This window comes from Physeter macrocephalus, chromosome 20 (assembly GCF_002837175.3).
Source record: "Physeter macrocephalus isolate SW-GA chromosome 20, ASM283717v5, whole genome shotgun sequence".
Lineage (NCBI taxonomy): Eukaryota > Metazoa > Chordata > Mammalia > Artiodactyla > Physeteridae > Physeter > Physeter macrocephalus.
In genome coordinates, this window is record NC_041233.1 from 46,507,339 (window position 1) to 46,520,126 (window position 12,788).

At 42.9% G+C, this 12,788-nt stretch overlaps 1 protein-coding gene across 2 annotated transcripts in view; it reads left to right on the forward strand.

The window, feature by feature from the left end:
* Nucleotides 1-12,788, forward strand: part of PAPSS2 (3'-phosphoadenosine 5'-phosphosulfate synthase 2) — an 85,272-nt gene that overhangs the window by 53,936 nt on the left and 18,548 nt on the right. For both annotated transcript variants that reach the window (XM_007125535.4, XM_007125536.4), the window contains exons 2-6: nucleotides 4,423-4,540; nucleotides 8,287-8,522; nucleotides 9,961-10,099; nucleotides 10,647-10,765; nucleotides 10,896-11,009. In XM_007125535.4, the coding sequence (XP_007125597.1) occupies nucleotides 4,423-4,540; nucleotides 8,287-8,522; nucleotides 9,961-10,099; nucleotides 10,647-10,765; nucleotides 10,896-11,009 (726 nt within the window). The remainder of the gene's footprint in view (nucleotides 1-4,422; nucleotides 4,541-8,286; nucleotides 8,523-9,960; nucleotides 10,100-10,646; nucleotides 10,766-10,895; nucleotides 11,010-12,788) is intronic.

The following is a 12,788-nucleotide window of genomic DNA, read 5'->3' on the forward strand; positions in this document are numbered from 1 at the left end:
AGATCCCACATGCCGCGGAGCGGCTGGGCCCGTGAGCCATGGCCGCTGAGCCTGCGCGTCCGGAGCCTGTGCTCCGCAACGGGAGGGGCCGCAGCAGAGGGAGGCCCGCGTACCACTGAAAAAAAATAAATAAATAAATTAAAAAAAATAAAAAAAAAAATAAAAAATTACTCTTAAAAAAAATTACTCTTTAATAAACATTACATTCTGCAGGCAAATTAGTACCAATTCAGCGCCTGACACGCAGACTCAGCAGCATGCTTTTTTTAATTTTATTTTAAATTATTACTATTATTTGGGTTAAAGTGAGTTTTCCCCTTGGCTTCTGTTTACTTAGCAATTTTTTCAATTTATTTTTTATTGTAAAATGTACATCAAATAAAGTTTACTATTTTAACTATTTACACGTGTACAGTTCAGTGGCATTAATTACATTCACATTGTTTTGCAGTCTCCACCATCCATCTCCAGAACGTTTTCATCATCCCAAACAAAAACTCTGTGCCCACTAAGCAATAACTCCTCATCCTCCTCCCTCCCGGCCCCTGGCAACCATCTTTTTACTTTCCCTCTCTATGAATTTGACTACCTAGGTACCTCATAGAAGTGGAATCATACAATAGTTGTCCTTCTGTGTCTGGCTTAATTCACTTTGCATTAATGTCTTCAAGATCCATCCATGGAATAGAATGTGTCAAAATTTTACTCCTTTTTAAGGCCAAATAATATTCTACTGTATATGCATACCACATTTCATTAGCCGCTTGTTTTAAGAGTGAATTTGTAAAGGTTCTGAATCTTTGGTTCTGGCTTTGAGCTCCTTAATGCCTCTAATTACCCCCTCCCGCCATACCCTGCTTTAAATTGTACATTTGAAATACAGTCCTCACAATAAAATGTAAGGATGAAGAAATAGACATATTATTTCAATTCCATCATTCTGTGTGGCCACTTTGAATTGTATGTTTAAAACTTTTAACTTGGAGACAAATTAAACCCACTAGAATCAGTCTTGATAGATAATCAGTCTTGAAAAAAAGACACAGACATAATTGCAATTTCTGGAATTCATTGTGAAAAGACACTTTTATGAATCTCCATCTGAATCTTTTTTCTTTTTTTTTTTTTTTGGCTGCGTTGCTGCGCGGGCTTTCCCAGTTGCTGTCAGGGGTGGGGGGGGGTCTTCTCATTTCAGTGGCTTCTCTTGTTGCAGAGCACAGGCTCTAGGCACGCGGGCTTCAGTAGTTGTGGCACATGAGCTCAGTAGTTGTGGCTCACAGGCTCTAGAGCGCAGGCTCAGTAGTTGTGGCGCACGGGCTTAGTTGCTCCGTGGCATGTGGGATCTTACCGGACCAGGACTGAACCCATGTCCCCTGCATGGCAGGCAGATTCTTAACCACTGCGCCACCAGGGAAGTCCCCCACCATCTGAATCTTATTAGGTATTTTCGTATTTGCTTAGTTTTTTTTTTAATGGTTCTTTTTTTGCATGTGGTAAAATTTACATGTCATGAAGTACCCATCTTAAGTGTACATTCCATGACTTCTGGCAAATGCAGACACCTATGTACCTCAAACCCTTATCAGGACGTACAGCACTGCCATCACCCAGAGGCAACTGCTGTTCTGACTTTGCAAATTAGTTTTCCCTGATGGGGGACGTCATATAAATGGAATCACATGTATTTTTTTTGGGTAAGACTTCTTTGACTCAGTAAAATGTTTTCATTTATTATCATCCACGTTGCATATATCAGTAGCTCATTCCTTTTTATTGCTGATTAGTATTCCATTAGAAGAGTATTCTATAATCTGGGTGTTTTGTTCTTGTTGTTGTTATCTATTTTCCTATTTGATGGACCCTTGGTTATTTATAATTTTTGTCCAAAAAAGTTGCTAATCATATTCTTGTACAAGTCCTTTTGTGGGTATAAGTTTTCATTTCTCTTGAATTAATGTCTATGAATGCAATTGCTGAGTCCTAAGGGAGGTAAATGTTCGGCTTTGTAAGAAACTGCCAGGTTTTTTTCTGAGATGGTTGGACCACTTTACACCTCCACTGTCAACATATGAGAGCACATGGGCTTCCCTGGTCACCTGGTTCTAATGATTATTAAACAATATGTATTAACTACAAAGCCCTTGATGACAGAGAAGTGATTCACTTTACATTACAGTCCCTGGCAGGGTCAGCAGAAGAACAGGAGAGACTGTAACGGCCCAAGATGGCTTCAGTTATGCTAAGAGCCATACACTTCATACAGTAGAGAGATATATGTCTGAGACCCTCCCTCTCCTCTGAGGGGCCCAGTTACTTGATCTTTTTGTCTGTATTTCCCCCTAAAATGTTGCCAGGAATTCTGCTTTGTTTAGTACTATATTCCCAGTGCCTGGTATGGCCCCTGGCACTTAGTAGGAGCTCATTTACATAAACATTTACTGAAAGAATCAGTGAATGAACGGATGAACTGACTTGTGGGCCTGATATCTACACACAGTGTTCTTGAATTTAATGGCAGTGATTAACAAGGAAATGGAGAGAAAGAAAATTTTAATGTTATCCTTGAGCCATAAAGTGTACTTGGCACAAAAGACTCAGGATACCTTCAGGGGATTTATTCACCCAGGGATGACACTGCTAGAATATCTCATGGACTAGCCTCATGTGTCCCCCTTTATGAATCCTCTCGTGCAAGCCACCCCTGATGTCTACTATGTCCCGACCCCTTCCACGTCTTGGGTTCTGACCAGGTTTGTTTGATGGGTGATCAGAGCGTCTAGCCCTGGAGAGTTTTAGGTAACTTAACCCAGCCGGTCCCAGCTTTCAACAGCTCACCTACCTCTTGGTTCCCGCTGACACTGATAATGCTGTTCCCTGCCAGCTGGCCCCTTAGTGGGGCTCTGTGCCTCACTTAGCAGGCCCACCCCACGGGTGTGCACTGCCTTTCTGAGCCCCCAAGGGCCAGCAGGGGGCTCCTTCCTCCTTGGTCTTGAAGTGGATTTCCTGGTCCTAATCCAGATGGCTCTCCTGCTGCAGCTATACACAGAATAATCATTGTCAGCATCCACATTTGTAGGGAACTTGGCCATTTACAGAGCATGTTCCCATCCATTATCTGTATAAGCCTCCAAACAGTCCTATTTGTATTCCCCTTGATTTTTTTTTTTTTCCCAAAGGAAAGGCATAAAGAGGTGATTTAATTTGCTCCAGAATGTAAAAGTTGCCCTCATGTGACCCAGAGTTTTCTAAGACTCTCTGGGTCTTGCTCAAAGAATATTGGAGCTTCTTTTTTTTTTTTTTTAGCTCTGGTGGGTATACATGTACAGTGTTTAAAAGGCTTCATAGATTTTTACAGTCCAGCAACTTGGATTACATCTGTCATTAGAAATTTAATTACCATACCAAAGACACATATGGGCAGTTCTCAGCCTTTGTATTTTTATTTAACCATCATTATGGGTTCCCCTGACCCACCCCCTCCCCGCTTGGATCACATCTTCACATATTATTTTTTTAATTGTCCACCACAAACTGTATTTATTGACTCATTTTACCTTTTTTTATTCATCAGACATGTACCTTCCAGTCAGAGTTTAGGGTCAGGATCAGATAATCTGATCAGATAATCAGCCCTCACGGGGCTGATTTTATTACAGCCAAAATAAAGACATTCGAGATTTGAGTTAGCCTCCAAGACTAATAACTGGTACATTTCCATTTCTTCAGGCCTTTTTGAAAGATTAAAAAGTTCATACACTGACCCTTGGGAAAGTGGAAGCAGATTTTAGTACTTGTGAAAAAGGAGTCCTATTTCAGGGATAAACTCTCAAGTTGCTGACCTCTATGTCTGGGTGGGAGCAGGAGGGGTATAATGGCCTCTAACTCTTCGTTCTGTGATCAGGGAGGAGCTCAACCAGCCTCACCCTATTATTTCCTCAGTGGCTGGAGTATTTGGGCTGTTTTCAGTTCATGCCTGATCAGGGCCTCTCCCAGCTCTCTAGAGAGGAGCTCAACCAGCCTCACTCTATTATTTCCTCAGTGGCTGGAGTATTTGGGCTGTTTTCAGTTCATGCCCATGGGACTTGGGAAGAACATGCATTTACTGAAACAAAGACATTCCCCTAACCATTACCTAAAGGTACACATTTTAGTATGTCATGGAACCAGAACTTTAGCATTGCATCAATAATTGCCTCATTCAAATTATACTTTCAAAGGACGGTGAGGGGTATGCTAAAGGCAGTGTCTGTTTCTAAATTAGTAGAGTTAATTAATGTTACTCTGTATGCCAATTATGAAAAAAAGGAGTTTCTGTTAGGGAAGACTATTTATGTAATCTGTTATTTTATTATTTTATTATATGTATACATGGGAGATTTATTATTTTATTAATTGAATATTGTGCTTGCTCTTGTTTTGTAGGAGACCCAGCAGAAATCCACCAATGTTGTGTATCAGGCGCATCATGTGAGCAGGAATAAGAGAGGGCAGGTGGTTGGAACACGGGGTGGATTCCGAGGATGTACCGTGTGGCTGACAGGTATGCTGTGTTGAGATCTATATATTTTTTAATGGAGAACTGATGGTGACACACAATTTTTGGGAAGATAGTGTCACATACATATTACATGTGTATTTCCACGTTAGAAGGAGGCTGAGAGCTGTAATAGAAAGCTGGGGTGTTAGTCCTAACTCTAGCCATCAGTGAGAAATAGGACTTCCATCAAGTCATGGAATGTCTCTAGTTCTCTGTTTTCACCTCTTTGGCAGGAAAGGATGGGACAAGTTGATTATGACATTCCCATTCAGCTCAAAGGAATTCTGTAGTTCTTAATTTCATGCCTAAACACATTTACTGGCAGTTATGAACGGGGCTCTCCTAATTTGACATCAAGCATTTGGCTGTCCATTAGAGATATTCTTTATTCTCTTCTGATGTTTTAATATTCTAGGGGGCTATTTTACTTATTGAAAAAAATTAAAATCTGTGCAAGAAGCAAAACTAATGTTTTCTGTGTAGCTGAGTATTGTCCCTTGTGTTTAAAAAAAGAACTAATTCCCACCAAGGTGACCAAATGAATCTCCCTTTTCTTGTGTTTTTATAGCCCCAGAATGTCAAAGCTAAGGGTTAGTGACAGAACTGGAATTAGTCCTCGGCTGTTACCTTATACTCTGAGTACAAGGTAGAGGAAGTTGATTCCTGGGAATGCAGGTCCGACATAGGCTGGACTCAAAAGAAAAAAACAGGTTCATTTCGTAGACATAATATTTCATACGGAGATGAACTCAGATGCAAAGATATGTTTATCCAGGTTATGAAATCAACTTATGTGTTACTGTTTGCTCACAAATGCTAACTTATTCTAACCAGAAGATAGTTCTAAAAAACACAACAAGAGAGGACCTGCCTTGCGTCTTTTCTTGCTATTCTGAGTCTTTCCTATTCCTGTCTAAAGCAGCCTCGTTCTTCTCTTTCAAGTTATTTCCTAGTGCCTGTGGCACTTGCCCTTGGTTTCTGCGTTTCATTCATCCCTGGAAGAACAACTTTCCCTGCTTCCAGGGTGAGGCTGGACAGAGGGCAAGGAGGCTGCTGTGTTCTAGAAGGCAGATTCACCTGCCGCAATTCCTGATATGTTTCCCCCGCTCCCTCTGAGAGACGTGACGTGCAGCAGTGAATAGAACGGCGTGCTCCAGACGTTTCCCTCTTGCTATGTGTTTGCCTTCATGTGTTTGTCCAAATTTTGAATCAGGACATACCCACAGAGTCCATTTTTCTTAATGTAAAACACCCTTGAAAAGACAAAAAGAACAGGTAGAAGAGGAAAAAAAAAATCTCAAGGGTATACTTCCTCTGTCTTTTCTTACTCTCAGAAAGTCATCTTTTCCTAGTTTATTTTTTATTCTCATATTACAGACGTTGGATATTGACCAGGCAAATCAGGAGAAACCAAATACTTCAAAACTAGAGAGTTGGAGTTGGGTACCAGCTTCACCTACATTAGCTGTGTGATTTTGGACAAGCCAACCAACCTCTCTAAGCCTTGGTTTCCTTATTTGTAAAATGAGAATAAAGATAATACCTGCGTCATAGAGGTATAGGTAGAACAAAATGAAATAAAGCATATATGCACTTAGCACGAGTCCTGGTCCCTAGTAAAAACTCTCAGTAAATGTAATTGGTGTTACTTCAATGTATTAAAATAAATATTCCAATGATTTATTTTAATACAGCTAACTGTGTTAGAAATTTCTATTGTTTCTCTCATTTTCTGATGCAAGAGAACGTACCAGAGATTCAGGAGTCCCATTTCTCCTACCCCACAACTGGACATAACTTTTAAGAGGAATTTATCACATTAATTTCTATCCAAATGAAACTGAATTACATAAAGATATAATAGACAATGCCTTGATTTACAAAGATTGCCAACACATTCTTCATGTAGCCATTTCTTCTAATGATCCTCTGTCAAAGCCAAGGGCATGACTTTAAAACATAACTAAAAATATGGAAAATACTTGTTTACCTTTCATATATCACCTTTCTTTCCAAGTCTCTCTGTCCTGCATCCCTTCTTTACTCTTACTTTTTCTTTTTCCTCTTTCCCCCGCTGTCTTCTCTGTATTAACAATTTCTTGACTTTCTTTTCTGCCCCCGTCCTGACTTTTCCTCTTCCGGGTGCTGTCTGACAGTGGCTTGGCATCACTGCATTTTCCTTCAGGTTCAGAGATCTTTAGAACAACTGAATTTTCAGAGGGCTCCTTTTCCAGGGTGGGTCAGATTTTGAGCTCTTAAGTAATTTTGGCGGGTAGCATTTCGTTCCCTTTTCTCCTTACATTCTCCCTCATGTAGAAATTATAGTGTGTGTTCCCAATCACTGTTCTTTGAAACCATGGTAAAAGGCACCTTGTAACTCCACTCTCATGTAAAGACTCCAAACACCTAAGAGTATATGGCAACTCTAACTACATCTACAGCGTAGTTCAGGGTGGTTCTGTGTCTTTGTGTTTTGAGAATCATTTTGGAAAATCTTGAAAACAAAATGACAGTATGTTGGTTCTCTTGTCAGATGGGTGCTTAGCAGCGTCTACAAGGGAGGTGGGCCTCCCAGTCTCCAAGGGCTGGCTGTCCCTCCACTCCAGCTGATGGCTCTCATAAGGGGATATGAGGACACCACTGCCAGAGCCTCTGATTTTTTTTCAAGAGAAGCCATAATCTGAATTTGTATGCACAACTTTCTAATCTATAAAATACTCTGCGGGCAGTGTTACCACCTCAGGTCCTTGGACTCCTTAATCAATAGAAATTGATAAGGGGCCAGACAGGGAATTCAGGCAAGGCTTTATTGAGGTCCCTGCTGCAGCAGGGGGGAGCGAAAAACAAGAAACAATTGCCCTTGCTCACTCCTGAGGTGGGGTGAACCGGTTCCTTAAATGGGATTGCGAGTAGGGGCAGATGGGTGGTCAGGCTGGAGCAGTGGCTTAGGTGGTCGGCTGGCCCTGTTGGTGGTGCCGTGTGCAGGAATCATGCACAGTGCCCTGCTTTTGCTCCTTGCACCTCAGAAATGGCAGCTGGTTTCTGGCCTTTTTTATCTTATTGTTCATAATTTGCCCCAGCTGTGGCCGCGTGCAGGTATTTTTAGTCCCTTATAGTTTCTTTGTATTCTGTTGCTCCAGGAGACATTTGTCCAGGTGCAAGCACTGCAGCAAAGGGTCCCAGGTCCCAGCCTGTCTCAACACTGCCTCACAATCAGGGTTGGTACCTGCAAATGAGTCTCCGATATTTGCCAGTACCTTTGTGGCTTAATGTGAGGGCTCTCTGTAGGCTTCATTTGATATCAGAGGTACATTAAAAAAATCCATATGGACAAAATATTTTTTTGTATTCTGTTGCTCCAGGAGACATTTGTCCAGGTGCAAGCACTCTGGTAAAGGGTCCCAGGTCCCATCCCATCTCAAAAGCAGAACACACCAAGGACCATATGTAGCCTGCCAAGGTCTCCCTATTGACGAACCCCCTTTTGCTTTGAAAGGCTACAATCCTAACAAGGGACAAATAGTTTTTTCAAGATTTGAAAGAAATGCTAGTACTTGACTTGTAGTCAACTTTGCTTTTTCTAGATTTGAATGGTTTTGATTTGAGGTCAATCCAGTGATTGTAATGAGGGTTTAATTATGCTTGAATTAGGTAAAAATTAGGATCAGTTCACAATTAGGATCAGAGCACAATTTATTATCTTAAACAGTCAGAGACAGTGCCTGTCCTGTCTTGCCCATTCTGAACAGGTCTCTCTGGTGCTGGAAAAACAACGATCAGTTTTGCTCTGGAGGAGAATCTCGTCTCCCACGCCATCCCTTGCTACTCCCTCGATGGGGACAACGTCCGTCATGGCCTCAACAAAAACCTTGGATTCTCTCCTTGGGACAGAGAAGAAAACATCCGCCGGATTGCTGAGGTGGCCAGGCTGTTTGCCGACGCTGGTCTGGTCTGCATTACCAGCTTCATTTCTCCTTTTGCAAAGGTAAAACGCTTTGGCAACGCACACAATTGCCACACACAGCGCCAGTGCTCTCAAGCTGCCAGGATGAGGAGCCAGCGGAGGGGAGGACAGAGGAATGTCATACTTTCAGTCTCCCCCACTGGCTCTCCCTCCCCCACTGGCTCCCTCATTTCCTCTCTTTAATATTGGTTATATAAAGAGAGTCCCTTCATTTCCAGATGCCAGGGCACCAGGTGACATAAACCCTTCCACTTTCACAATGGTAAGGTACACTTGGCCAGAGTTGAAAGGAAGAGAAAGTTAAACAAGAAAAATTCCAAAGCTCGGTAATTTTATTGGGTTGGCCGAGAAGTTCCTTTGGGTTTCCCTGTCCCTCCTAACCGAAAAGCCCAAAAGAACTTTTTGGCCAAGCCATTATTTCTCCAAAAAGTCAGAGGGCTTAGCTTACTAAAGAAAACAGCAGTTCATCGCCAATGCATCAGGTTATGTGTGTTTAACGTTGAAATCAACGAGGTGGAGTGTTACTCCTCTTTGTTTTAAAACAGGAAATTTCTGTGAATTACATATAAGACACTATGTACTTTTAACACATCCTTTGAATGAAATGCTCTCATATTGCCAGCCCTGTCTTTTTCTGTTTTTTTTTTTTTTTTTCTTTTCTTTTCTTTTTGCGGTACGCAGGCCTCTCACTGCTGTGGCCTCTCCCGTTGCGGAGCACAGGCTCCGGACGCGCAGGCTCAGCGGCCATGGCTCACGGGCCCAGCCGCTCCGCGGCATGTGGGATCCTCCCGGACCGGGTCACGAATCCGTGTCCCCTGCATTGGCAGGCGGACTCTCAACCACTGCGCCACCAGGGAAGCCCCAGCCCTGTCTTTTAGTTGGGATTCTTTCCCATTTTTTTTTTGTTTGCTTTTTTTTTTTTTGGAAAGTACTTGGGAGATTTGTTTACTAGAGTGAAATTTCTGGAGTTTCTCTAAAGGGCTAGTTTCCTGACACCTCTGAAGAGCTCAGAGCACACAGTATTTTGTGATGAAGAATTTCACTATGAAACCTCTTCTTACATTCATTTTTTTTTTGCCAAGTTTTTTTTTTTTTAGTTTATTTTTGGCTGCGTTGGGTCTTCGTTACTGCGCGTGGATTTTCTCTAGTTGCGGTGAGCGGGGGCTACTCTGTTGTGGTGAACGGGCTTCTCATTGTGGTGGCTTCTCTTGTTGGGAGCACGGGCTCTAGGCATGTGGGCTTCAGTAGTTGTGGCACGTGGGCTCAGTAGTTGTGGCTCATAGACTCTAGGGCGCAGGCTCAGTAGTTGTGGTGCACGGGCTTAGTTGCTCCGCCGCTTGTGGGATCTTCCCCGACCAGGGCTCAAACCCTTGTCCCCTGCATTGGCAGGCGGATTCTTAACCACTGCGCCACCAGGGAAGTCCCTCTTCTTACATTCTTAAAGGTAATTTTTTTCCAGGATCGTGAGAATGCCCGCAAAATCCATGAATCTGCAGGACTGCCATTCTTTGAGATATTTGTAGATGCGCCTCTAAACATTTGTGAAAGCAGAGATGTAAAAGGTCTCTACAAACGGGCCCGAGCTGGGGAGATCAAAGGTAGGAGAGCCAGTTCAGCGGTATCTTTGCCACTTACTTATGCCACCAATTCTTATTAGTCTGTGCCTAGAAATCTGAAGTTTCAAAACCTGTTTTCCAAAATTGCATATAGTGCACACAACTTTTTATCAAACCGTAATATCTTCAATATGTCCGTGGGCTAGTTAAAACGTGGGCTTGTATTTTTCAAGAACTATCACCCCAGCCACAAGCAATCAAGTTTAGAGAACTAAAATGGATATGTGTATGTGCGTGTGTGTAGGAGGAATCTTTCAGTTTTCCTCCTACTTGTTTTCCTTTTCCATTCTAATCAGCTGCAGAGGGCTTGGACTCAGACAGATTTTGCTGATAATCGGGGCTTTCTGTATTGAAACCACAGCTGTATATGTTCTTATCTATGGCTAGAGGGCAAGGATAGCTGTTTGACCTTTTCTGTTTTAATCTGAATACAGCGGTTGAAAACATTATCGCAACATGTGTTATGTCTTATTGAGTAAAAAGATTGTTCTGTTGGTGCAGATGTGATTTTCAGCCTTCTGCCTTGCAGGGTTTACGGGTATTGATTCTGATTATGAGAAACCTGAAACTCCTGAGCTTGTGCTTAAAACCAATTTGTCCTCGGTGAGCGAGTGTGTGCAGCAGGTGGTGGAACTTCTACAGGAGCAGGTGGGTGGACTGAACGTCTTTTTTTTTTTTTTTTTAATAGTTTTATACAGTCATAAAAGATCATCTGTTTACTGAAGTGTTCTTTTTATAGTTTTCATTCCAAACTGTTACCAAGTCTGCTTCATTTCAGAACATTGTACCCCACACTATAATCAAAGGCATCCACGAACTCTTTGTGCCAGAAAACAAACTCGACCAAGTCCGAGCTGAGGCCGAAGTGCTCCCTTCGTTATCAATTACCAAGGTAAGATGGTGCACACTGGCTAATGGAGACTTAGGCTTAATGTCAGTCATTATAACCCATTTACAATTACTCTTAATTAATAAGGAAGATAGACATAAGGAAAATGCAATGCCTATAAAGAAAAACACCTCATTTTGCCGATTTTTTTTTTTACCTCTTCTTCAAGAAAATCTCTCATCAACTGTTGCCACAAGGCAGCTGATCAATGCCATGTACAGAGGCAGACTGGGAATGTAACTTCTGTATTTGCAGAGGACAGTTTTATATGGTTGTCATTATACCTTCAGTTAGGCCAATGCTCAAGCATTAGGCAGTAATTATTTGTTGGCGGTTGCTGAGAAAATAGTTTGTCCAGAATACAGGTGTTTCTTGGACCATTGAGAAGGAATTTGAAGAAAACAAGAAGCAACCCTGATCTAAAGTGACATGAATGCCTTGATCTTTCTTCTACTCTGCACATCCCACTCTTCCCTCACCAGGGAGAGTCCAGTCTGAGGAGAGGGAGCTTTGGTTGCATTGATTTTGCTACCTAGAAGATTTAGTTAAGATGCAGTCCCAGCAAACAGCCCTGCAGATGCCTTGGCCTGTTTACTGGTTAGTGTTAGTTGGTTCGTATAAGGTGATCAAGTCTTCACTGGTAACCTTTTGGTATCTATTAAAACCTTGGACATTTTTTTTAAGAGGCAGAGTACATTGGGAATGTGCTTCAGCTCATGAAGACCCCAGGCTTTCGTAAGTCATGATGAATTTATAAACACAATAAATTCTGAGTTTTCCAATGCTCCAGGCAGGTGAGAAACACATAAGTATAATTACAGTGCGGAATAATCGTTCCAATAACAAAATGGTCTGCAAGGTACAGAAGAACTTCAAAGAATCTAATGATTAATTCTTTTGATCCTAGGGGTGACAGGAAAGATTTCAGAGCAGTGGCCCATGAGCTGGGTTTTATTTTTATTTACATCTATTTATTTATTTGGGGGGGAGGTTATTTTTTTATTTTTATTTTTTGGGCTGGTTTTAAATGACCAACAGGGTTTTCAGGTAGAGGGGAGGATGGGCTTGAAACCACGTGTGTGTTCAGACTGCACACTGTCTGGCACTGTTGGTGACTAGGCCCCCAGGTGGGGAGTGGTGGCTGGTGGACATCCCTACATGAGCCCCTGGGGCCAGAGCTCGAAGGCCTGTCAGTATCACGCTCAGAATTTTAGACATTTGTCTTTTTTAAAAAAAATTAATTTATTTATTGTTTATTTTTGGCTGCATTGGGTCTTTGTTGCTGCACGCGGGTTTTCCCTAGTTGCGGTGAGCGGGGGCTACTCTTCATCGGGGTGCGCGAGCTTCCCATTGCGGTGGCTTCTCTTGTTGCGGAGCGCGGGCTCTAGGCGCGCAGGCTTCAGTAGTTGTGGCACGCGGGCTCAGTAGCTGTGGCTCGCGGGCTCTAGAGCGCAGGCTCAGGGGCTGTGGCGCACGGGCTTAGTCGCTCCGCGGCATGTGGGATCTTCCCGGACCAGGGCTCGAACCCTTGTTCCTTGCACTGGCAGCGCGCCCAGGCTTTTATAAAATCTTGGTGGAAACCCGGGGAGTTTTATCTTCCCGTCACTTATCTCGGGGCGCCTCTCCTCGCCCAGGGTCAGGGGAGGCGGGTGTTCCTGTTGGCCACCTTCGGAGACCCCAGAGCTACGCGAACTCGGCACGGGAGTTGGTGGGTGGGATGGGATCCCATCCACTATGTGGCCGAGGCTCCCACTCCCCGCAAACCTGTGTCCCCTGCATTGG